Source organism: Gopherus evgoodei, chromosome 14 (assembly GCF_007399415.2).
Source record: "Gopherus evgoodei ecotype Sinaloan lineage chromosome 14, rGopEvg1_v1.p, whole genome shotgun sequence".
In the NCBI taxonomy this organism is placed as follows: domain Eukaryota; kingdom Metazoa; phylum Chordata; order Testudines; family Testudinidae; genus Gopherus; species Gopherus evgoodei.
Genome location: NC_044335.1, coordinates 19,152,612 through 19,180,302, shown reverse-complemented (window position 1 = coordinate 19,180,302; position 27,691 = coordinate 19,152,612). Strand labels below are relative to the sequence as shown.

General features: G+C 40.0%; 1 protein-coding gene across 7 annotated transcripts in view; it reads right to left on the bottom strand.

The window, feature by feature from the left end:
* The window catches only part of ZMYND8 (zinc finger MYND-type containing 8), a 132,963-nt gene that overhangs the window by 62,990 nt on the left and 42,282 nt on the right, over positions 1-27,691 (bottom strand). For 6 of the 7 annotated variants that reach the window (XM_030532853.1, XM_030532849.1, XM_030532855.1 and 3 more), the window contains 4 exons: positions 24,886-24,956; positions 6,405-6,553; positions 1,425-1,643; positions 456-569 (listed from right to left, as the gene is read on the bottom strand). In XM_030532853.1, the coding sequence (XP_030388713.1) occupies positions 456-569; positions 1,425-1,643; positions 6,405-6,553; positions 24,886-24,956 (553 nt within the window). The remainder of the gene's footprint in view (positions 1-455; positions 570-1,424; positions 1,644-6,404; positions 6,554-24,885; positions 24,957-27,691) is intronic. The other variant, XM_030532851.1, reaches the window with a different exon arrangement.

Here is a 27,691-nt window from a genome sequence, read left to right as displayed (position 1 = left end):
TTCTATCACAGGCTTCCTGAGTGATCTGGGAACAGTCACCTAAGCACTCTGAGCCTCAGTTTTTCCATCTGTAAAATGATCTATAAAAATGGAGCCCACCCCTTACACATAGTGTGAGGTTTTTGATCACTCAGACTCTACTGTGAATATCGAAGACTACAACTAAAATAATTAAGCAGAAGAACAACATTATCATCCAAAGCTATGCTAACACTGATGCGGTCTACACTGATACAAGGAAACTTTTCATTTTACATGCATACCAACAGATTACGCATCACCATAATAAATTACATTGCTGTTTACCATCAACAACTACAGATATATGTGGGCAACTAACTAGCTCAAGATCAAATGTACAATAAACTATGCCATGACCAAGATCAACAAAAGGAAACAAACTATACAGCATTAAATTATACATGCGAGTCTAACGTAAAAAATACTTTCCTTACCCCTGGCTGTTTCATTTTCTGTAGTGCAAACTTGAGCAAGTATGATAGCTGTTCAATGGTGAGCATTGTCATAGCTTTACTCTGCGTTTCTATGCATTCTGCTACAGTAATTTTCTACAAATTAAGATAACAAATATTTAATCAGAAAACATTTATTGATGACTGTTTTTCATGACTATTTTACATTAAAATGTCCCTTCATTATTCAAGTAGGTGGTAATAGCTATACCATGATAATACAACAGTGCTGATAGCGTTAACAAAACAAATATAACTTATTCCTCAGAAATTTCTTTTACTCAGTGTATAATATGAATATATTAGAAAACTTTAAAAAAAGACAAGAAAATTATATCCATTTTCTACTACATTATTATTAAAGTGAATAAGGAGTACTTCAATTCCCAAATTTGATTATGGAATTCTGATATGAATAATTGAGAAAATTATCTAGGCTAACCCAATACTCAAATCGGTATGTGGGATTTACTAATATTGAAATAATGAGACAATGTGCAGTTCTTTTCCCAAGAATCACTGAAAATGTATGCGTAAATGTTTACTTATTCCTCTCAAGAATAAGGGCCACTGTTCTGTAGGCCCTACAGAGCAATTTTTTATGCATTCTCATAGAGCTGATCTGCTCATTAACAGAGGGAGCACAAGTCAAATTAGCCAAACATTGCAGAATTAGAGGTACTTGACAAAGTGATCATTCTTTGCAATGTAGCTTCTCTCCAGATGGGAAAAAAAGGAAGCTGAAGATTCAGGGTTAGAAAACAAATGTTATCTAGATACCCAAGACAACAGAAGGGTCTTTGTACTACCCCTTCTACTATCTTTTCCAAGGTGCAATCACAATAACAGAAGTCCAAACAGAGTAAAAGAAAACTAATTCTGGTTCTGTGACAATTTTCCTCGAATCTCAAGAACAAGAGACACATACACAGGTCCTTATATCAAACTAACCTCACATTCTGGGCAAAACCAATCACCCTCTGGTTCCGCTGTCAGTTTCAGACACTTAGCATGATAAACCCGAGGACAGAGTTCACAGCAGAGGACTTGGCCTTCCCGATGACAAACCCAGCAATAGAAATCATTCCGTCCATCCTGTGGTACAACATCAACAGGGTCTGTGGTGAGTGGCTGCTTCATATAGTAAAACGGACCATGTCTTAGTTCTGACTGAAATGTAGGCAAGAAAGACAGGTTTGGTTTCAAAACAAATCTGTATTTTCAAATAAGTAATAAATAAATAACAATATTCACAACAAAAAACAAAAAGCAGTTTACAGAGCTCATTTAGCATTTGTGCAGGTACATTATCTCATTAAATGCATAATAGATATTTGTAAACAGGTTTACTTTCTACTGATATGCACACTATTGGCTCACATTGAATACAAGTTGGCGAGATAAGGGGAAACAAGGTTACAGTATGTAGGAGATATAATCCAGTAACAAGACTTGTAGATACCCTCATATTCAATACAGAGATGTGCCCTGAAGAGGTGACAGGTTACCCAATAGGGAGTAGTGCAAGCTAAGACTTGCAGTCTCCACAGCTTTGCCTATAGTAGGAATTGGCACTGTTGCTGAGAACTGTATGCACAAAAATTCCCTTAACTATAAATGAAAATAGTTCAGTGCTGACATAGGCCAGGATAAAATTATCATCAACGCATTTCAAAAAGCATGCCTAGTAGGGCCAAACTGACCCCAGGCTCCCTAAATGCACTTGTCCTTTGTCGATGAGCTGCTAACACTCCCTGGAAAATTGAAAAGAATATTCCATTAGGAATTATCCCACTGATGGCATTTAATTTTCTATTCTTTTCCATCTTCATTAATTATTAGGGATAATTTGAAAAAAGTTATCCTAATTTTACACAGAGTTGAACGTCAAACCATAAAACTGCGGCATCATAACTGGTTGCTCTGGACATGACTAATATCACAAAGACCATCAGTCTCCAACTCAGATTGTGATCTTGTTAGATTTCTAAAGCTACATAGCTGAATAGAGGACAAAGTAGGTGGTGCAGGAAGCAATAGTCTTCCCTCCATGTCATTCCTGCTTAAGCTGCTTTTTTTCCAGAAATGTAGACAAATCACTTTTAGCCTCTAAATATCCCACAGTACTTGGCAAGAGTAGGGGTTTTAACAATACTATCCTAGTCAAGTTCCAGTTTGGCTGATACTATGTTCACCCGAGATTTCAATTACATCTGGTAGTACTCATCTCTTTCTATTCTTAAGTGATATGCAGCACTGCTGTGCACTGCTAAACAGGTACTGTGTGTTTCCACCATAGAGATGGTGGAAGTGGCTCTCCCTGCTCGTATGCTTCTATATATAGTAACAACACATTAGAGGTTATGTATATGTAATACATATACTAGTAAAGACTTCTGAAATCATGTGGGATTAGAGGAATTAGCTATCAGTGTTGAAATTATAAAAAACTACAGATGTAGCTGTGAGAGTGAAAACCCCAAGTGCAAAAAGGAAAGCTGTAATTTGCACTGCTTAAACATACTCAGTACTTTAGCAAGGGTGCATGGGTGCAAATTTACAGTTTTTCCAGTGTACACTTGAGGTTTTCACCCATCCGGCTTCTCTGAGTACAGACCACGAGCAGCTGAAATCAGTGCAAATTCCCAGCATAATTTCAAATACCTTATGACTTCACTTGGGGAATAAGCAGCAGATAAATTTCCTAAGCAAAGATACTCTTTTCATAAAAACTTCCTTAGAAATCCACACCGGAGGAAGACATAAGAAAATGGCCATAACTGTTTCTAAATAGAAGAGTTTCAGTTTCCTAGAAGTCATGGACAACTAAGTGTTTGCATGATGGTGCTGTCGTCTTTTAAATGTTCATCACCTCACTTCCTTTGAGCCAGGCTGAGCAGCTGAGCTAACCAGTGACATTCATGGGGCTCAAAAAAAGAGCCCGAAGGACTGAAAGTGACAGATTCATTTGCCTAAAAAAAGACATCCTCACACTTGGTTTCTGACCACAGCAAAATGTTCTGATACATTAAAATTCAGCATTGAACAAAATAGTAACCCTACTCTCAAAAAACTTGTTTTCTCTATGAGTTGCAGCAGAAGTTCTCCATGCTCTCCCAGCTAGTCAAGTCAGGCTCAAGTAGTTAGTCTCTTGGTTTTAAAAGAGGCTTAGTGCCTTTAGTCTGTATTTATATTAAGTTAACATAAGCTGACTAATAAAATAGAAACTAAAGAAAACTACAGTAATATTTACAAATTGATATGGAGAAATCAATATGATGCTTTACCCAGTTGTGTGAAAAAGAGTTATTGCTGGTTAGGAAAATGCCTAGAAGGCTTATGTGATAATTGTCTAGTTAAGAACTCTAATTTTTCAACCTGTTTTATACATATTCTCTGACTCCATAACTCTTCGGCTACAGATTCATAGATTTCACGGCCAGAAGGGACCACTAGGATCATCTAGTGTGACCTCCTGTGAAACACAAGCCATAAAACTTTCCTAGCATGTATCTTTTAGAAAAATAGAATATTCCATATGTTTTATTCTAACACACATTTGCATCATGCAGAAAAGAACCACTTAACATTCAACATACTCTCAGCCTTCTTTGTAAATTATAAAGCAGCAAAAAAGGTATAGAACAAATTTCTACACTAGTCTTCCGATTACATTTAAGGGTTAATACGACAGGCAGTCAATTTACATGGTAAACAGTCCACTTTCAGAGTTGGTCAGCAATAAGGCCAACAGACTCACTACAAACCCCCAGTTTTGTCTGATCAAAAACACGAAAGAAATCAAGAATGCCCATTAATTTCAGGATGGCTTTTGGACTCAACTGCTTTAGAAAAATATTTCTCATTAGTTGCTTGCAGATAAATGTGAAGTGATTATTTGTCCTGAGAAAGTAAAAATTAAAAAATAAAGCATCTAATATTTAAAATGGAACTTAGGGCTGTCAAATGACTAAAAAAATTAATCATGATCAATCGCAAGATTAAAAAAAATAGCCCTGATTAATCGCAATTTTAAATCGCCCTGTTAAACAATAACAGAATACTATTTTTAGTATACTATTAAATATTTTTGTGTTTTCTCTATATTTTAAAATATATTGATTTCAATTACAACACAGAATACGAAGTGTGCAGTACTGATGATGGGTTCTGCTCGATAATTATTCAAATCAATGTGGGTCACTGCACGTTCATTTTCATCATGTGAGTCAGATGCCACAAACAAAAGGTTTACATTCTTTTTTGATGGTTAATGTTCTGTAGTTTCCACATTGGAGTTGCTCTTTTAAGCCTTCTAACAGCATGTTCCAAACCTCAGCCCTCTCAGATGTTGGAAGGCACTTGAGATTCTCAAACCTCCGGTTGAGTGCTGTAGCTATCTTTAGAAAGCTCATATTGCTACCTTCTTTGTGTTTTGTCAAATCTGCAGTGAAAGTGTTCTTAAATCAAACAACATATGTTGGGTCATCATCCAAGATTGCCCTAACACAAAATATATGGCAGAATCCACGTAAAATCACAGAGCAAGAGACATACAATTCTCCCCCAAGTTGTTCAGTAACAAATTTAATTAACGCTTTTTGTTTTTTTTTAAATGAGTGTCATCTGTATGGAAGCATGTTCCCTGGAATGGTGGTAGAAGCATGACGGGCAAACAAATGTTTAGCATATCTGGCACATAAATATCTTGCAACGCTGGCTACAACAGTGCCACCAGAATGCCTGTTTTCACTTTCAGGTGACACTTTAAATAAGAAGCAGGTAACATTATCTCCCACACATGTAAACAAACTTCTTTGTCTTAGCGATTCGCTAAACAAGAAGTAGGATTGAGTGGACTTATAGGCTCTGAAGTTTTACATTGTTTTGTTTTTGAGTGCAGTCATGTAAAAAATAAAGTTATATTTTTAAGTTACACTTTCACAATAAAGAGATTGAACTATAATACTAGTATGAGGTGAACTGAAAAATCCTATTTCTTTTATCTTTTTTACAGTCCAAATATTTGTGATGAAAACAGTATTCTGTGTTGTAAATGAAATCAATCTATTTGAAAATGTAGAAAAACATCCAAAAATATTTATAATAAATTTAAATTGGTATTCTCTTATTTTTTAACAATGGGATTAAAACTGTGATTAAGCATGACTAATTTTTTAATCTAGTTAATTTGTTTTCCATTAATTGCTTGATTTAACTGCGATTAACTGACAGCCCAGTTTTTCAGAGGGTGCTCAAATCAGCTTCTGAATTTGTCCAAGCAGGTCAGGTAAACTCTGAACAGTATTATATGGTGCACCTGTAATTTCACCTGGACATAGAAAATAAAAATACCCACAATGAGTATGACCCTTTGATCATCTGGTTTGATTTAGGCAATAGCCACTATCCAGTGATTCAGGGGAAATATTCCCCACCAAGTGCTTATAAAGCACATAGATACTTGTTAATGTTTGTAACAGGGGTAAGGGGGAGGGGAAATCCTTCTCAGACCTGAGTTTTGATTTTTCTAATACTATTTCCATATTAATGATGACAAACACTGTTATGAATAAAGTTCGTCCTTTTAAAAGATCTAGCTAAATTAATTAATATAATTTATAATATATTCTTCAATAATGTCTTTTGCTCAGAAGTCCACATGTTGGCAATATGCTAAGAAAAGTAGCATTTCATTTGATTTAGTTTAAATTTCCTATGTTTTGGCTTCACAGAGTGCCCCTTGTTTTCACAGATATTAGGGAAGACAAAGGCCTATTTAGCTATCTTGTCCATTCACCACAATCAGCTAATGGAGATATGCAGTTCAATATGAAACTGAGTAAAAAGGAGAAAGCTCCAGATCCATTCTCATTACATCCTTAATTATTTCATGTGCTACTATCACATTAAGACAATGAGTTCCATTACCTGCTCTTTATTGTTACTGTTCAATAAGCCAGGCTTCTTTTTCTTTTTAATAGGGCTCATAGATGCATCTTGTGGGGAGTGACCATTGGAAGAGTGTGGAGGGCTGGGAAACTTCCTCTTTTGTGCTGTGCGTTCGGCAGAGCCAGGATCTATAACAAATACAATAACACATTTAAAAAGTCATAATATACTTCCTGAAATGTTTGCTGAAAATGCATCCAATCAAGACCTACATAGCTCTGCAGTCTGCATTTCTTTACTGTTTCACTGTACTATTTCTCAATCTCTTTTCAACTAGTAGTTGATAAAACTGGTAGCTGGGACATAGCTATGCAATGCCCATACATGCTGTTAGAAAGCTCTCAGCTTACACTCAGGATTAAATTTAAAATAAACTTTTCTTGTTTTCATGAGTAATTCTGAAGCATACAGGATACAGTGATGAAGCGCAGCAGTGGACAGTTCTTTACTAGAGTTATACCTTAAGTTTAAGAAGTAAAATACAACAATATCGGTAATTCTTGATGGTAATAGGTCAAGTAACACAGTGGGAACTAGAGGCTATAAAGCTTAAGGAGGGAATATAGGAGCCACAAATTAATATGTGGTAAAGGAGCAATCCAGATTTTCTTCCGTTTATTTCAATAAACCTTTGACATTTTTGATCTAGGATAATTTCACTTGTCTCTTTGGTCCCTAAAATATATTATAAATATGCCCCCAAAAGGGTGATATTTGTACTTTTATGGTACATGTCATTTCAAGATCTCAAAACTTTTTCTAACATGAATTTTTAACATGACAAGATCTCTGTTGATCCCTGTATCCTGTGAAAAACAAGCAAAAATGTGAAGGGATTGGGAAGTGAGATTCAGCCCCAAAAAACATCTTGACCAGCCTTGCTTCAATGAACACCCATCAAGTCAGCCTTCTTTCTCCCATTAAAAAACAAACTAACCAACCACCAACAAATGAAGCCTCCAACCAGGATTTTAGGCATTATCTGTTCCCCACTGAAAAATTAGATAATAGGTTTGAGATCCTCAAAGGACCTATTATAAATTTTGAATTTAACAACGTTTTTATTCTTGGCCTCCATTTTTGTGTTTGATTAAGATCTTTAAGAGGAATTATTTATGGTCAAGAAAAGGTTAACCTCTACTTAAACTTCTCTTGTGATAAAGGACTGACAGCGAGTCAAAAGATACAGGAGGAAACAATATTTGAGTGTTTTTTATTTTTTTTCTTGTTACCAAATTGAATTGGTTTCTAATGAATATGGAAAGTTTGGCTGGATTACAAAGAATTTACTGCCATATTTTAGAAGGCACAATTAAATAATACCTGTAGTAGACAATCAGCTCTCACTGAATAAGTCTTGACAAACCAAAGGTGAATGCTAATTACGTAATAGGCTTAATTTAACACCTGCTTAAATTTTCCTTAAACTTTTTAAATGAACAAACAGAGCACTAAAAGTTTGAAACAAAACAGATTAAAAAAAAAGATCAGGGGACTTTTCCAATAGGTCTCTTCAGTCACTTCCCCCTTCAAACAAATGCCTGCCAAACTGAGGCTGGTCTACACTTAAAAATTAGATTGACTGACTACGTAGCTCAGGGCTGTGAAAAACGTTGTGTCCGCATTACTGTGGTTAGATTGACCTAACCCAGGAGTTCTCAAACTGGGGGTCAGGACTCTCAGGGGGTGGTAAAATTATTATATGGTGGGGGTCGCAAGCTATCAGCCTCCACTCCAAGCTCTGCTTTGCCTCCAGCATTAATAATGGTGTTAAGTATATAAAAAGGTGTTTTTAATTTATAAAGGGGGGCGCACTCAGAGGTTTGCTGTGTGAAAGGGGTCACCAGTACAAAAGTTTGAGAACCACTGACCTAACCCCTGGTGTAGATGCGAGAAGGTCGAAGGAAGAATTCTTCCATTGACCTAGGTACCACCTCTCAGAGAGGTAGATTAACTGCATCAACAGAAAAACTTAGGAAGGGTCTACATTATGCACCACAACTGTGCCTCCTTAGAGGCTGTAGTGTGGACATGGCCTAACACTAACCATTTCTAACATGAAGCAATTTTGCTGATTTACAAAACATCCCAAAAGATGTAGCACTCTTAACTAAGCTGTATTGTGAGACCTGTTTAGATCCAGAGAGCAGCAAGAGTTACACAGATTCATATGAACTTGCGCATCACTCCATAATGTTCATACTGAAGTGATAGGACAAAATGAACTCTATAGTAACATTTACTGTCATCAGTAAGTCCATCCATCTTCTTCCTGCATCACATATGTGCACACACACAACCCTCCTTTAACATCCACCACAGTAGGGCCTGGTCTATTCTTAAAAAAGTTTTGCTATATTTAAAAAATATTTTTGCCAGTATAAGCCTAAACTCCATTGTGAAGATTTGCCACTATAGCTAGTGTAAACAAGGGTATGTGTTGCAGCCACTATCCTTGCTCTGGTGCAGCACGTGTAGACTAGAGGATTTGCACTGATGAACTTACAGCAGTGTAAAAATGCCTCATAGAGACATTAAGGCCTAAGTTTGATACTGGGAATTAAATCTTGGTCTGCCACAACGGTGCAGATCGCTGTCAAAAGACTAACGTATGTTTGCGCATTTAATTTTATAAATGTCATTGACAGAGATGGTGCGTTTTATACAGCCATCAGCAATCAGACTAGATAGAAAAGGTAGAATGGTGTCCAACCAGCTACAAAAGTCATGTGCCCCAGACAGTTACAGACAGTTGCTCATGTAACCGAACATTCTTGGCCACTAGCCCAGTCAAAAATACGTGCAGAATCTTCACACAGCTGCTGGTCTCAGGAAACCAACAGCTTGAGAAAATAAATACTCAGAGGCTGAAGCAATTAAGTTTGCTCATTGTGCAAGTTCAGGAAATGCTCCAGCAAGGATTGTACTGCCAGTACAAAGTAAGTCTATGATATTGGAAAGTATTTGGAGAATGCAGGCCAATCACAGGCTTGGAGAAGAATATAAATTATGGAAAAGAGAAACTTTCGGCTAAGAAGGTGCTTGTGCTAGCCCAAACCTATTTATGAAAATACCAACAGAATCTACCCCAATTAGCAATGAACTCTTCTCAGCTGCGGTCAATCATACAATAGTAATTATGATAGGCTGATCAACTGAGAACGAAGACGATGGTGGCAGTTAAATGTTGGAACTTCCAGTAAAATATTTTAAATATGTCTTCTAATGTTAGAAGCAGTACAGCAGAAAGTGATTATCTGGAATTTTCTAGACAGGGCAGTTATTTTCCAGGACATGTACAGCGCTGTATGGCATCTCCCAGGAGGCCCACAAGCACTGTAGCACATGTCTAGCCAGTGATTTTCAATCAACAATATGATGAAATAAAGTAACAATTTAAAATAAAACCACTGCACACATAAACAAGAAAATCAGATGGAGGAAGGTACAACCAAGAAAAGGCACTTTCAGAGGACTATTCATCCGAGGACCTAACTACCTGAGACAGTTGCCCTGATTTAATTGAAGATATTATTTTAAACTAGTTCAAAAGGCTGTGAAATCACTTTTGATTTAAGAGTGGTTTATTTTGGTTTAGTTTAAATACATTCCTAGTCCATTTAAACAAAAACCTAAATAAATCTGGTTTAAACTGACTAAGAATAGTGTTAAGATAATTCTTAATCAGCAAAATAAGAATGACCACACAACGGTTTGCATTGGTTTAACTAAACTGTTTTAAAAATCAATTTAATTTAAACCAGTGCAACTTTCTTGTGTAGACAATACCTGAGAATATTCTTTAGTGAATACGGAGAAGTGTCTTGCAGCATAGGCACTGACTCCATAGGTGCTCCAGCCCTGGAGAACCCACTGGCAGCCCCCCATCAGCTCCCCCCGTATCCTTTGCAGTGCCTCCCGGCAGGCCCCACAGATCACTGTCTCCCTCTCTTTCTCCCCCCGATCCTGCCCGCAGTGAACAGCTGTTTCGTGGTCTACAGGAGACTGGGGGGCGTGAGGAGCGAGAACACAGGGTACTTGGGCAGAAGAGGAGAGGTGAAGGTGGGGTGTTGGGGGGAGGGTTGAGGGCGGGACCTGGAGCAGAGACGTGAGTTGAGAACCTCTCGGTACTTTGGAAAGTCAGCGCCTCTGCCCTGTAGAAACATTAATGATATCTCACAACCATCATATAAGGTACATAAGGGCTGTATTGTAATTTTCATCTGACAATGAAAAAATGGAGGCAAGGAGGAACTTGCCTGAGTCAACTGAGCAAGTCAGAATCAGGAACAGACAGGGCGCCTCTAAGTAGTAAACACAGTCCCACCACATATATATCAACATAATTTAGAGCAACTGATTGCCACTGAAACAAAACTGAGGTCTATGTAGAAACTGTTTATAGGCAGAGCTGATGGTGACACCTATAGTTAAGGCTGCCTGAGACCTACCACAAAAAGTGCTTGTTTTCAGTTGCTTACAATTTTGTCAAACTTTAATAATTTATTCTGAAATGTTACATGCTATGTGTCAACTTCACCCTGAGTGTTTTTGAATAGTTTTAACAAAACCAAATTCAAGAACAAAATTGTAGGGATACTGAGTTTGGGGAGGGAGGGAAAAGATGGGGAGAAAAAACACAGGAATCGGGGAAGATGGGTAGAGTTGGGACAGGCTGAGGAAAACAAGATATAGAAGGAGTTGGGTTTGGGGAAGGCCAAGAGACAGGGGCAGAAGGTTCTGAAACCTCTAGAGCACATTCCCCTCCAGAACCTGGAATGGAATCCAGGATTCTGGAGTCTCTACAGTCCTCTGATGTAAAACTCACTGGCCAAATATGTTTCATTCCCTACTGGCCCAGATAGACACTAACAGCTTATTACTGCTACCAGTCAGTCCATTAGTTCAAGTAGCAGAGATCTGTGCTGTGGATCTAAAGGTCCCAACCTAGCTGATGATACACATGGGAATCAGTATGGTTCCACATTATAAAACTTATGCTTTTTCAGTTTGCTGATTTGAAAATTTAGAAGATGGCATTTTAACAAAACATGTGAACAGTATGGTTGCAAAGTCAAACACTCAAACATTCCCAAATGTCAGAATTAAGAATGCCTGTGCATATGCATTATGATACAGTCTTTAGCTGCATAATCACATACTATTTTTTCCACAGGACCTATGCTTCATTCATTCAGTGCACAGGATAGATGGACCGTGCTCAGCGGATGACTCAGGGGTGTATTGTGAAGGAAGCTGTAGTCTGTAGAACCCCCTACCTTATTTGTTGATGAAACTGAAAGATTTACAGTGCATGAGACAAGGTACTGCAGATGGAGAAAGGACGGTCTCAAGTTTGAGGCATTTTAATATGCTGGAGACCAGGATTCTATCCCTGCCTCTCCCACAAAGTTCCTGTCATGCTGGACAAACCACTTGAACCAAACTTTTCATGTGGTTCTCAAGCCATTTACCAGTGTGGGCCACATATGCAGCTCTTTATGTGTTCTGTGGGCCACATCCATACAATATATATACACTACACATATATATGGCCATAAAGATGTCTTATGGGCCACAGCTGTATGCGGCCCGCAGGTTGAGGACTACTGAGAAAGAGGGTTTATATTACACACAGTTTAAAAACCCCAACTTTTTCCTAGTGGATGCACCACAGAGTTGCACCACTTTAACTTAAGATGTGATTTTGAAATGATTTACTTAAACTAGTGCAAAAGACTGGATGGACATTCTTATTTTCCTTTAAACCTGGCTTATTTGGATTTAGTTTAGGTCTTGTCTACACTGAAAAGTTTACCACTTCAATTATGTCAGCATAGTAAAAACAGTAAAATCTCTCTAGTATAGGCACAGTTATACTGGTATAAAAGTATTTATATCAGTATAGCTTATTCTGGTTCAGAGAAGCAAAATAAGCTATACTGTTTTATATAGGTATAACTGTGTCTCTGCTTTTAAAAGCATAGCTTTTTTCACAAAAAATATTATATCCGTACCAAACTTAGCTCTGCCTATAAAACCTGTAAAGGTAGACTGAGCTTTATTGTTTAGGAATATGTTTAAACTAACCTGAAATAAGCAACTCTTAAACTGAAATAAAAGTGTCCACACAGGTTTCACTGGTTTAACTAAACCATTCTAATTACATTGGTACAAGTGTATAAGCAGACATGGCCTCAGCTAATGTCAGTGAGATGGGCAGCAAGCAGGTTAGGAAAAGCAAGGACAAGTTGATTTGATTACGTTTCATGATTTTCTAAACTATTCCTAGAAAAAGATCAAGAGGAAAAAAAGAGTTCCAAAGTCTGAAGCTGACTGAACTCCAGACTATTATTAAACAACTATCCTTTTTTAAAATGGGGCTGGAAGGAAGAATGCCATTTTTATAAATTAAATTAGAACACTAGGAACAAAAAGGAACCGTGTTATGACCTATAATCTAACCAAGTATACTAAACTTTCTATACTTGAATGGGGAATCCCAGTCTTCTAAATTCTAGGCATCTCTATCTTCCCTCCACTTTAAATCCACCACTGATCATATGAAATGTAAGAACAAAAGTGACAACATCCACCCTAATTATAAAACAAAAATGGTTTACCCCTAGAAGGAACTCAGAAGTAGAAAGACATGTTTGCCCAATAATAAATTATTTTCACACTTCTAAGTAGGATATTACAAAAGATAGAAAGTAAAAAATTGAGTATGAAATTTCCCTCCTCCTACTTTCCCTTCTCCCCCCTCTACAAAAAGTTTGTGAGTACCTATTTAAAAAAGGAAAACAGAGGAAGAGAAGAATAAACAAATAACAAAGCACAATAAAGATAATGGATTCCAAGAAGGCAGACTTCAGCAAACTCAGGGAGTTGGTAGGTAAGATCCCATGGGAAACAAGTCTAAGGGGAAAAACAGTTCAAGAGAGTTGGTAGTTTTTCAAAAACACATTATTATGGGCACAAGAGCAAACTCTCCCACTGTGCAGGAAAGACAGGAAGTATGGCAAGAGACCACCCTGGCTTAACCAGGAGATCTTCAATTATCTGAAACTCAAAAAAGAATCCTACAAAAAGTCTAAACTAGGTCAAATTACAAAGGATGAATATGAATAAACAATCCAAGCATGTAGGGACAAAATTAGAAAGGCCAAGGCACAAACAAGATTAAACTAGATAGACATATAAAGGGTAACAGAAAATGTAGAAACGGCAGAAGTGCTAAAAGACTTTTTTGTTTCAGTTTTCACCAAAAAGTTTAGTAGCAATTGGACACCTAACAATGAATGCCAATGAAAACGAGGTAGGATCAGGGGCTAAGACAGGGAAAGAAGAAGTTAGAAATTAGATAAGTTAGAGTCTTCAAGTCACCAGGGCCTGATGAAATACATCTTAGAATACTCAAGGAGTTGACTGGGGAGATATCTGAGCCATTAGTGATTATCTTTTAAAAGTCATGTAAAACCCATGAGATTCCACGGGGCAAATATAGTGCTAATTTGTAAAAAGGGGAATAAGGACAACCTGAGGAATTACAGACCATCAGTTTAACTTCAGTACCCGGAAAGATAGTGGAGCAAATAATTAATCAATCAATTTGCGGACACCTAGGAGATGAAAAGATGATAAGTAACAGTAAGCAACCAAACTAATAGTTTTCCTTGACAGAGTAACAAGCCTTTTGGGGGGAGAAAGGGACAGTAGATGTGGTATATCTTGACTTTAGTAAGGCTTTTGATACTGTCTTACATGACCTTCTCATAAACAAACTAGGGAAATGCAACCTAGATAGAGCTACTATAAGATGAGTGCATGACTGGTTGGAAAACCGTTCCCAGAGAGTAGTTATCGGTGGTTCACCATCAAGCTGGAAGGGCATATCGAGTGGGATCCCACAGGGATCAGTTCTGGGGCCAGTTCTGTTCAATATCTTCATTAATGACTTAGATAACGGCATAGAGAGTACACTTATAAAGTGGATAATACCAAGCTGGGAAGGGTTGCAAGTGCTTTGGAGGATCAGATTAAAATTCAAAGTGATCTGGACAAACTGGAGAAATGGTCTGAAGTAAATAGGATGAAATTCAATAAGGACAAATGCAAAGTATTCCACTTAGGAAGGATCAATCACTTGCACACATACAAAACGGGAAATGACTCCCTAGGAAGAAGTACTGCGGAAAGGGATCTGGGGTCAGTAGTGGAACACAAGCTAATTATGAGTCCACAGTGTAACATTGCTGCAAAAAAAAATCAAACAAACAGAATTCTGGGATGTATTAGCAGGAGTATTGTTAGCAAGACACGAGATCTACTATGTGCGCCTCAACGGGAATACTGTGTCTAGTTCTGGCGTCACATTTCAGAAAAAGATGTGGACAAACTGGGTACAGTCCAGAGAAAAACAACAAAAATAATGAAAGATCTAGAAAACACGACCTGTGAGGGAAGATTGAAAAAAAATGGGTTTGTTTTGTCTGGAGAAGAGAAGACTGAGATGGGACATATAACAGTTTTCAAGAACATAACAGGTTGTTACATGGAGACAGAAAAATCGTTCCCTTTAACCTGATGCTATAACAAGAAGCAAAAGGGTGGTTTAGCTTGGACATTAGGAAAACTTCCTAACTGTCAGGGTAGTTAAGCACTGAAATAAACTGCCTAGGGAGGCTGTGAAATCTTCGTCATTGGGAATTTTTAAGAGCAGGTTAGACAAACACCTGTCAGGGATGGTCTAGAAAATATTTAGTCTGGCTTTGGGTGCAGAGGACTAAACAAGTAACAGATTTGGATATCAGAAATAGGGGACCTCCCAGTTATACTAACTGCAATATCCAAACAAAATATACATCACAGCTTTATGATGTTTATTTCCCTTTTATTTTAACCCCAATATCTGTTGTAACACACCATGCCTAGTTATTCCCAAATATGAGGTGAACAAAACGGTGTAAGCCTTAACCAGAGTCTGTCTCCAAACACCTCAAATTTTGAAGCATTTTGAAATCTAAATCAAAATTCTGCCAATTAACCCAGTTATAAACATTAGAGCCCTGTCTATATTAGCGACATTTTCACTGAAGTAAACCACTCTTGTGTAAAGCCTCTTTACACAAGTGAAGCACATCTACATTAGGAGTTTGCAACAGTACGTAGTTACACAGGTAAAAAATTCTCTAATATACGTTTTAGGAAGCTTAAAATATGCAGTGTTTCCCAGCTTCTTTCACTACATGAGGGATCAGCTATATGCCCAGCCGCTGCTGATGCTTAGAAACCCGAGGCTGACTTTATGTGGACTTACTGCCCCAAGCCATTTTTGAAGTTCTCCTTCTGGTTAATAAGGCTTGGTCTATACTTAAAAAAGTTATGTTGGCATAGCTACGTTGATCAGGGGTTTGAAAAAAACAAACAAACAAAAAACACAACCTGGACCAATGTACTTTTACAGATAAAAACCCCAATGTACACATAGCTATGTCACTGGAAAAGGGCTTTTGTTGATTTAGCTAATACTGTCTGGGAAGGTGGTGTTTCTACACTGGCAGAAAAACTCCTGCTGTTGGTGTAGGCTGCATCTAAGCCGAGGGGCGGGGGAAGGGGCTATTTGCACAGCTATGTTGACATAGCTATGCCAGCACAGGCTGTAGTGTAGATAAATCTTACCTTAGGCCTTTTCTACATTGCCACTTTACAGCGCAGCAACTTTCTCGCTCAGGGGTGTGAAAAAAACAGCCCCCTGAATGATGTAAGTTTCAGCTCTATAAAGTGGCAGTGTAGACAGCGCACCAGTGCTGGTAGTCATGCTCCCAGCGCTGGTAGCTACTCCCCTCGTGGGGGTTGTTTTTTTACAGCGCTGATGCTGTGACTACATAGCCATGTTAAAGTGCTGCCGTGGCAGCATTTTAGCATTGGTAGTGAAGACATACCCTTAGCCCACGTCCAGACTACCCCGCCGTATCGGCGGGTTAAAATCGATTGCTCGGGGATCGATATATCGCGTCTAGTCTAGACACGATATATCGATCCCCGAGCGCGCTTACATCGATTCCAGAACTCCATCAACCCAAACGGAGTTCCGGAATTGACACGGAGAGCCGCGGACATCGATCCCGTGCCGTCTGGACGAGTGAGTAATTCGATCTTAGATATTCGACTTCAGCTACGTTATTCATGTAGCTGAAGTTGCGTATCTAAGATCGATTTTCCTCCCCTAGTCTGGACGAGGCCTTAGTGACAAGGCCTCTCCATGGGGGATAGCAGCCCCAGGCTGCAGGTATTTTCACTCTTGCTGCTGCATTCTCAGGGGTGAGAATTTCATTATCTCTTTGTGATTAAGTACTTGGTATCACTGTATGAACAGTACATACACAATGTACTGCTAAGCAACAGTCACAAAATGTATCCTCTGTTCTCGAAATTCTGTTTCACGAGTTACTTCCACATTCAAAATACTTACAGAGGTTTATTGCTATCTCCCAAATGTGAAAACAGCCCCCTAAGACTAAAGCCTTCAACATAAATCTGAGCAAAGAACAAGCTGAACAGGCTAGAATACTTATAATAAAACGGGAACGTCTTACTGTTCTACATGAAGACAGCTGCATTTTTTTACTTTTATGTACCTAATATATACAATTTTATAATGATCAAGAGGATAATTCAGTTACCTCACAGAAATCAAATGTGTTTTAGAGAAAGAATGGTCCAATGGTTAAGGGACTAGCCCAATACTTGGGAGACCTGGGAGACTTCCTTGGGCAAGTTACTTAGGACCTGATTTTAAAGGTATTTGGGGACTGCTATGCTTGAGCCTCAATGGGATTTTGCCTCCCAAGTGCCTAAATCCCTTAAAAAATATATTTAGGCTCCTAAATCAGTTAGGCACTTCAATGCTGAACAAAACTACATCTAAATATCTTTACAAATATTGGCCCAGTCTCTCTGTGTCTGAGTTCCCCACTGGTGAAATGGGAATAGCAGCACTGCCCTACACAAGGGTACTGTGAGGACAAATACATTAAAGATTGTGAGGTGCTCAGATACTATGGTGATGGGGATCACAAAGAGAATCTCAGTTACTGATATGCTGCCATTTTATGTACTGAATGAATTTAAGAGTGGACAGTTCTGCCAGACTTAAAGGTGAAACCAAATTTTGACCTATTTGCTGGTCATGTAATTGTTCGTGTGAGAAAGCGTGAGAAAGGTTGTTGAAGGATCAGTTTTCTCTCCCAACTGCTTTTTAAAACAGGAAATTCAGGTTTGGTCACCTGAAAGAATCTCTAGTTGCCAGAGAACCAGTGAAATTAAATCGCCAACAAGAGAATGAAAGCAGAGCAACTGAGAGGGAAAGAGAGTCAGAATGGGAAGTGGGAATGAAAACGACTAATTTGGCAAGTTTTAGACTTTTTTTCTAGACACTTGTAATTATACTGATTTTCACACACACACACAGAAACAAAAACTACAGGGGAGTAGTAGTTAGTGCTACTTCAGAAAACTAATTCATAAATTAGTTATCTGACTAAATAAATCAATTCTTCCAATTCTCAGATCATTTCCATTCTTCTCTGAATTTCATCTAATTTTGAGTGTGCTCTCATCAGTGAAAGATGCTATCTTAAGAATCCTGGACATGGAAGCCCTCTGTCCACAAAACAAACACAGTATAAGTAGCACTAACTCAAGCTCCCTACTGCTTCATGCTAACACTGAGAGAACCTCTTACAGGTAAAGAGGTAGTTCAGGTTGTATGCGCATTTAATCCTCTAAATGTTGAATTAGTAGGAATCAGAAGAGCTCATTTTGCCTTTGTAAAATACAAAGTGTGTCGTGTCGTGAGTCTAGTTCCTTGGATTTTTCACAAACACTTGCCATGCTTGTGAATACATAAAGTACCATATAATCCAAAATCTCGTGTATTCCTATGCTTTTGTGAAGAAAGACAAAGGAGGCTAGTAGTTAGTTATAAGGGTCTCTTCAATTTAGGCCATGGTTGTCACAGGTCTGGCCTGATGCTGGGCAATGGTTTTGATCCTTGAGGAGCCATTCAGCTGTTGTAATAAAGCCTCACGCTTAACTAGCACAGTCCTTCCTATAAGGAACAGAGCACAAACTTCATTCAGATGGCCAAGCAGTGTAGGGACCTAGATGATGCTAGAGCTTGTGGATTCAAATCCTCATGTGGCTGGGTTCAAAAGGTAATTTTCTTGCCAGATTATAACAACTTTATTGAGATCCCCTTGTATTTTGCAGTGGAAGAATAAGAGTCAAGATCTCTCAGCATCCTGGACCTTACTGCTTATTTAAAAACACTTATCTTGATGATATTACATTTCCCCACACTAAATTACTGACAGAGTTTAACTCCTTTACTACTTAAGACTACTTGCAGAGGCTGAGGTTTCTGAATAAACAGAACTAAATGTTATAATGAACTGCTCAAAGAAAGACACCTATGTATTTGTTACTCCTGAGGGCACTCTGCGCCAAAAATTTAAAAATTCTGCACACAATATTTTTAAATTCTGCAAACTTTATTTGTCAAATAAATGCAGATGCTCCAGCATGGCATTAGGGAGCACAGGCCACTGGCTGCACAGAGGTGAGAGACGGTTGTGCAGCTCCCATCCCAGGACATCGACTCAGCAGTGAGGTTGTATCCAACCGTGACACAGTGCAAGGACCAGGCCTGCCCCAGAAATACCACAGGGCCCTGCCTCTCCATACCAGGTACAAATGGGGAGGGGCTTAGTGTGGGGGGATCCAAGCGTGGGTTGAGAAGGTTCTGTGTGGGCCAATGTGTGTGTGGGTGGCTCAGTGGAGGATCCGGATGTGGGCGGAGGGGAGAATCTGGATGCACAGGGGCTTGTTGGGGGGTTCTGGGTGCAACAGTAATGGAACTCTGCAGGGGGTCCAGGTGAAAGTCGCTGGGGTTCAGCAGAGGATGGGGAAGGGTCTGGGGGGGGCTCAGTAGGGGGTCCAGATGCTGGGGGAGGGGGCTTAGTGGAGTGGCGACCCAGATACAGCTGGCTGGGGCTCCGTGGGGTGGGGATCTGGGTGCAGGTGGCTCGTTGGGGTGGTGCAGGAGGTGTGGGATTCTGAGTGCAAGGAGGTGTGAGGCTCAGTGGGAGGGTCTGACTATGAGAGGGTCTGGATACATGGGAGCTGGGTGAGGGGGAGCAGCTCCCTGCCCAGGGATCCCCCCCTGCAGCTGAGAAATGATGGGTACAGAGAGTGGGTGGGGGGAGTCTGCAGAGCTTCCTGCACCTGGGGGAGAAATCTGGGGGTAGGTCTGATCCAGCCCCAGATGCCATGCAGGGGAAGAGGAAGTCCCGTCCTCCCCAGCCCAGCCAGGACTAGCAGCTGATACTGGCACAGGGTAGGAGCCACTAGCCAGGTCTTCCCCAGTACTGCCCTCTGCCGGCTGCCCTGAGCACCTGAAACAAACTGTTGGGCAGGGTCGCATGACTGCTCTTGTGGCTTCCTTTTGCTTCCCCATCAGAAAGCCACAGAAGCAAAGAAATCTGCCGGGGACAAAAATTCTGCACATGAGCAGTGGCGCAGAATCCCCCCAGGAATAATTTGTGGAGTGTTTTCTCATCTCAATTATCTTGTCTGTCTACATAGTTTTTGTGCCCATCACTATAATATCTGGAAGCTGAGTCTTAGATTGCTTCTATCCTTTGCTAAGTAGCCTGAAAAAAGCACTACAGACCCTTCAAAATGCAAGGAAATCTTGTCCAGTTAGGCAACACTTTTTAAATTAGCCAATACTGCCAAGAACTACTGATTTGATATCACTAGTTTCCATTTCACACAAAAACTCTTTGTTACAAAGAGAAAATGTGTTCTACAAAAAGTTGAAATAACATTTTAAAATTCATATACTACAAATATCCATTAAGTTCTCACCAAAAGATGTGTTTGGTTTCCTGATAAAGTTTTCTGCTATTAATATTTAGCAATAATAGATGGGTAATTATACCCTCTTAACTAGAGCTTCCACTGCAAACATCAGTTACTTTAGTCTTCTACATAAAAGTAGTATTACTGATCAAAGGTATTTTTGTTTAAATATAACAGTTATAATACATTTTATGTCTCCACCCAGGACAGGAGGGTCTGCGATTCTCTACAGCTGCCCGTGCGGCTTCTACCATGGCTGGGCTGCAGTCCCTCAGCTGGAACTGGGTCCAGGTAAGAGCTGTGTGTGAGTAGCTTTGGGGAGTCGGGGATCCTCCTGCCCTGGGTGGTTATGGGGGGTGGCCCATGGGCTGCTCTTGACCCCTCCCAAATCCTGGACAGGTGGACGGTCCACTGCACAGGCGCCAACTTTCCTTGGAGCCGGTGGGAGCTCATGCTCCCCTGGCTCAACTCCGTCACTCCCTGACCCTATTGGACCCCTCCCCAAATCCATGCTCTGGCCTCACCTCTTCCCTGAGCACACTGCATTCTCCCTCTTCCAGCTCTTTCACACAGCACAAGTGCTGGGAGAGAGGTGGGAGAAGCAAGACATGACAGCACGCTCAAGGGAGGAGGGCAGGAGGCAAAGGTGAGCGGGGGGGAGGGAGCTGCCAATGGGTGCAGAGCACCCACCAATTTTTCCCAGGGGATTCTCCAGCCCCAGAGCACCCATGGAATCAGTGCCTATGGTCCTCAGTGACCCACAACTGCCTGGGCTCCCCTGGCCTGACTCCAGCAGCCAACCGGGCCAGGGGTGGGTGGCCAGCCAGGGCCTTCAGGAAGAAGAGGAGAGGAAGGGGGTGGGGCCTCTGTGGAAAAGTGGAAGGGCCCTGGCCCCATTATTCTCCATCTCTCCACTGCTTCACACTTATCTGTTCCCCACCTCCTCCTCCAGCTCACCTCCTCACACTAGTCAAGACAAAACAGTCATACTTTAGAACCAAAACTTGACCAGGTTAGCACATTCAAAAGTACAACTGGTTTGTCTTTTAGGTCATGTCCACACTAGCACTTATGTCGGCAAAACTTCTGTTGCTCAGAGGTGTGAAAAAACACCCCTGAGTGACATAACTTTTGTCAGCTTAAGTGTTTGTGGGCACAGCGCTATGTCGAAGGGGCACGCTCTCCCACCGACATTCATTGAGATGATTTTATTATGTCAACAGGAGAGCTATCATCTGTTGGCATAACGTAGCTATATCACCGTAAGCTTGTAATTGTACACATGGCCTAAGAGGATTTTACTGAGATAGGGCTAGGAAACATATCTAGTCTGGGATTTAAAGGAGTGATGTCATATCAAGGTCACAGGATTTGTCTATGCAGAAAAGTAAACTTGAATGTAGGTAGGGAGTGAATTTAAACAAAAGGTCAGAGGATTTGTCTAGGCAGGAAAGTAAATTTGAATGTAGGTAGGGAGTGAATTTAAACAGAAAAACTATTCTTGATTAATTCCCTATGTGGGCATTCTTATTCTGAAATAGTTTTACTAGTCTTAACCAGGAATAGCTATTCCAGATTAACTCCTCATGTAGAGGAACCCTTAAACCAGTGTAAAAGGCTGTATGGACACTCTTATTTTGGTTTAAACTAGTTTTATTTCAGTTTAGCGTAAACTGATTTAGGGTATGTCTTCACTAGCAGCGCTTTAATGTGGCCGTGTAGTTGTGGCACCAGTGCTGGAAGAGGGCTCTCCCAGTACTGTAAAAAAACCACCCCCACGAAGGGAGTGGCTCCCATCACTGGTGCACTCTCTACACTGTTACTTTACAGCGCTGAAACTTGCAGCACTCAGACGGGTGTTTTTACACACCCAAGTGAGAAAGCTGCAGCACTATAAAGTGGCAGTGTAGACAAGGCCTTAGATTATGCTAAATCAAAATAAACCATTCTTAGGCAGGTCTAAACTACCAGTGCTTTACCAATCAGGGGCGTGTGCAGGAATTTAAACTTGACCCCTTTTGGTGGGGGCACAGAAGCTCCCTGTTCCTCCTCCCCAGCCAGGAAGGAGCTCAGTCTTCTCTCCCTCCATCCCCAACCCCAGCAGGAGTTCAGTCTACCCTCCCTCCATCCGGCCCCAACCCTGGCAGGAGCTCATCGCTCGATCTTCCTTGTCTCCACGGCCCTAGGGGCAGAGAAGCTCTATGCCCCCGCTTGCCCACGTCCCTGTTGCAAATACAGGTATACCTGCATAGTATACCAGCAAAGCTCTCCTAGCATGGATGCGCTTTATACCAGAAAAACTGTCTGATAAAGTAGACCTTGTTTATGCTACAGAGTTTTGTCGACACAAGTTATGCTGACATACAGCCACTGCTGTAATTAAACCATTGTACTGATGCAGCTGGCTGTAAAATTGCTCATGCAGACACTCCCTGCCAATGGGAGAGAGGTCTCCCATCGACATAATTAAACTACCTCCAACGAGTGGCCGTAGCTCTGTTGGAGGGAAAGCATCTCCTGCCAACACAGCACTGTCCACACTGGCGCTTCTATCGGTGTAACTTATGTGGCTCAAAGGGGTGGTTTTTTCCACACCCCTGAGCAAAGTTAAGTTATAACCACAAAAGTACTAGGGACATGGCCTAACTGCCACCAAGGGAAATTGACCAGCATAGCTATAATGGAATAACAGTTGGTCAATCTCCCAATTTAGACTAGCGCTAAAACATAAAGCCAAATTCTCTATAAGATTAACATCAGAACAGTAGAAAATAATAGGTAGAGAAAATAAGCCAAAAACAAACAAGAATACGCAGCAGTTTTAGAATCTCATCACAATTTTTGCTGCTTTCTACAAATGTGAAGTGTTTTTTAATTTAGTCATCTTTCCTATTGTGAAAATACAGCTGCCACGTGAAATGACAAAGAAACCAATCTCCAACCAAATACTGGGAAGTGGGAACTTGCCACCCTCTCACCCCATTCATTGTAATGAGGTATGACCAGCAGAGACTAACAATTTAAATGTTAATATTATGAAGCAGTAGATATTTCTGCTGGCTATTTTTTACTTTGATTTTAATTTTTTCTTTTTAAATGCAGCAAGACAAGGCCAATTCAACATTAAAATTCTGCAGTTAAATTATTAAAAAGTCATGGAATGAAAAAGGTTAACTTATCAGCAGTCTCATGGTTTCTTCACAGGCTATGTCTTCACTGGCAAAAAGGTGTATTTTTACAGCAAGATAAATAATGTATATTAGTTCTCTCATTGTAAAAAACCACACCAGAAGAGACAGCCACAAAGGGCTTGATTACACACAGAAGGTACAGTTTAACTTCAACTGGTTCATAAACTACTTTAGTTAAGCAGAGGCAAATCTCTGTGTGGACACTCCTAATACTTTGTCTTGCACCAAATTTATCTTATCCTACAGGTGATAACTGTTCACAAAAGCCTGTTCAGTTCAGCCTCACTTGTGTTAACAACACTGGGAATCCTAGTGAAGACAGGGCATTGACTCTGGCCACTGTTTTAAGTGCTACAGACCTGATCTCAGCAGGGTTAGATGACAGTGCTTAAAAAGTGGGCACTCCATATACACCAGGGCCAGGTTTTTTTTAAAAGGTACATTATTTAGGTCCTGAACTTAAAAATCCTGGCCCTACAGCTCTCCAAAAGCTGAACTGTTAGCAGCAATGAAAAGAAACAAAAATTAGGAAAATTCGCTAGTGAAGACCAGACCTAACACTACCATTATCTCAGGTGTAGAATCATGTTGCCTCATCCAAACTCCCAATTTTATATTATATATATATATTATATAAAATAAAAAAATTAAAAAAAACCATGGATGGCCTGAGACAGGGTTTCAAAATCCAGTTCAAAATCCATAGGGCAGTCAGATACTACAGGGATGGAGATTTTCAGTTCTCCAGAATTCTGCAGCCTGCCCTGGCTTCCTGTCAGGATAACCAATGCATATTGTAGAGATTCTTTAAATTATTCATGCTCATTAGACCAATTTTTGTAGAAAGGGCAAATTTCATGTTCCCTGTTTATTTTTAGTGAAGTTATGATTAAGCATTTGTGGGACATGCTGATATCTTTTCTTTTTTAATCCCTTTTTGCCATTCCAAATTTAAGATGACTTCCAAGGGAAACCAGGCTTGGTGAGCAGGGAAGATCACAAGAAGCTGACACATCTTGAGAGTCTGGATCAAATTTTGATTACTGGAAGATCATAAGTCAAAAGGAAATTGATGTTCTCAGACACAATGTATTCAGAATATTATACCTGATAAAACCAGGGGATAATCCATAGCCCAATTCAAATACAATATTAAAAAAATCTCAAAGAATTAGATAAAAGAGATTTTTCCATTAATTAAGCCAATATGCATTTAAGAATTCATGTTTTCAGATTAGTTAGTTGCATTACAGATCACAGATTGCACTGTTGATTTTATAAGAAGAATTCCAATTCCCTCCTGTGCTCTGGAATACAGATAAAGTACACTTTTCCTTACTCACCTTTGGATCGAGTGGAGATATCCATTCCCTCCACCACCTCCTGCTCTGCCTTTATTTCCTCTTCAGCCAAGCTGCAGGAGTTAGAAAGAAATTTAGAATATATTATTTTCATATTTAGGTTCATGCATAAAAGCTTGAAGTGACACTGTCAAATACTTATGGCCAGAAATTTAACATAACTTTAAAGGTCCATTCTCAAGTGGAGTATACACTATCTGAACACAGAGGAATTTATCTTGCCTCTGATACACAGGGTATATACCCGAATTTCATTCATTAATTTTAATGTGTGCGTTAGTCTTCCATTATCTATGGGAGATTCTTTATATAGCATCATAAATGTGAATGATACTTGATAGACAAGTAGGTGATAGGGCTCCTGTCTCAAGCAGTTTATAATCTAAGGTCCAAATCCTATAAACTGTATGGACAGACTCCTGCATATGTTAGCACCTCACTAACTTCACAGAGTGAAGAAATCTTTCTCTGCAGAACATCTTGCAGGATTAGGGCCTAACATGTAATTTTACAGACAAGGATTAAAATTTAAGATTTTAAATTAGGCTCTACAATCTGAAAAAAATCAATTGTGTAATTCACCTCCATGCAACTCTATCAATAATAGCAATGGAAGGAAATATAGTGTAGACAGAATACAGGTGTTTTTACCACCATTTCATTCATCCCTACCCAGGCACTTCTACAGTATTCAGAGTAAGATTAGATGACAAGGCATGACAAAGTAGTACAAACACCTCTGACCTGCCAGCATTATAACTTCCACACTGGTATCACTAATGGAGAAATATGAATCTAAATTTTGCCAGTTTAGATGAAGCTGTGGAAGGAAGGTAATTAATAAGACCACCCAGTTGCACAAAACCTCCAGTTTTGAGATTTGGCTGTTGTGTACAGACAAAGCAAGGAAAAATCCTAATAAATACATTTTCAAGATATTGCTGTGCAGCTGGAAGTCAGCAGACTAAAACACGATCCAAGATTTTGAAAACTGTACTCATTTAAATCCATCTAGCACTGAAAACAATGTTGTATACTACCACCACCAACATGCGTGGTATGTGTGCTTTGCTTTTCTGTAGGAAATGCTGTATTTGTTTTCCTCCCACCCCTCTCTCTTTTTAATAAGATTAATCTTTTAAAGTGCCCCCACCAAACTGGAACAAGAAGCATATTGTGTATAATAATGTGAAGATATAACAACAGGTGCTATTTCTATCACTATTATATTTACATTATTATACACAATATGCTTCTTATTCCAATTTGGTGGTGGCATGCCAGTATGGGAATAAGGTGGTGATCTCTGCTTTCAAAAAGATAGATCCAGGTTCAAATTTGCATTGGGCCATGTGAATCTTTAATAGTCTCAGTCAAATTTCCCATGGGCATTTGTCCAGATCACAAAACTTACATATAATTTGGCATAACAGGAAAAAAGAAAGGCAGTTGGGGGCCACTGTAAGTCAGACCTGTCTCCTGTCCACACTAAAATCTCAGCTTCTCTCTGATTAGTAGCTACAGTATCTAGACATCAGCTCGGGCTTAACGGGGCTAAAACAGAGCACTTAATTTTCACTCCCTCACTTCCAACCTGCTCTGCTATCTTCTTTCTCCATCACTGTGGACACCACCACCATCATGTATGTCACTCAGCCTGTATTCTGCACATTTTATTCAATTCAGGGTATGGCTACACTTGCAGCCGTACAGCACTGCAGGTTCTCCACCTCCTAGTGGGGATTAGTTTATAGTGCTGGGAGCCATGCTCCCAGCGCTGGGGCAGTGTTTACACTGGCACTTTACAGTGCTGCAACTTTCTTGCTCAGGGGTGTGAAAAAACACACCCCTGAGCGCAGAAAGTTACAGCACTGCAAAGCGCCAGTGTAGCCAAGGCCTCAGACCTCTCTGTAGGTCATCGCATCCAGGCTATGTCTTTCAATCTTGACCATTCTTTCTGTCTAATGTTTCTAAGAAAAGGCCTTTCAATTCCATCCACACAACTAAAACTCTCATCCAGGCTCTCATCATCTTGCTTCTGAATTACTTTAATATCCTTTTTTCAGGCCTTGCCAAGCGCAATCTTGCTCATTCATATCCTCAGAACGTCATTGCAAAGATCATTTTCCTAGCTCATCTCTTTGATTGCATCACTCCTCTTTGTTTCACTTCACTTGTCCCTACTTTTCTACCACATCAAACAGAAGCTATTTGTCTTCACTTTCAAGGCCCATCACAGCCTATCCCACTCTACCTATCATCATCTCTTTCAGTACTGAAATGTCAACTGTCGCCTCTGATTGGTCCATAATAGCTTCTATTACCTACATGTTAAATGTTCAAATATGCACCTTCATGCTTTCTCACATGCTGCCCCTCATGACTGGAAGAAGCTTCCCATAAACATCTACAAAGTTACCTCATTATCCTCCTTCAAATCCTTCCTTAAAACAACCTTCTTCCACGATGCCAACAAAAAAACTTGACAATGGTTAGACCATAGTTGTACTGAGGTCACTGCCTACCATGTTGACAAATACTGTCTCTTTGTTCCATTGTACTCTCCCATCAGTCTGTCTGCATCCATCTATTGCAGAGGTGGGCAAACTATGGCCTGCGGGCCACAAACAGCCACAGGACCATCTTGCCCGGCTCTTGAGCTCCCGGTCGGGGAAGCTAGCCCCCGGCCCCTCCCCTCCTGTCCTCCCTTCCCTGCAGCTTCAGTTCGCCGTGCCACCAGCAATCTGGGCGGTGAGGCTGTCTCTGGCCGTGTGGCGCAGCTGCCAGT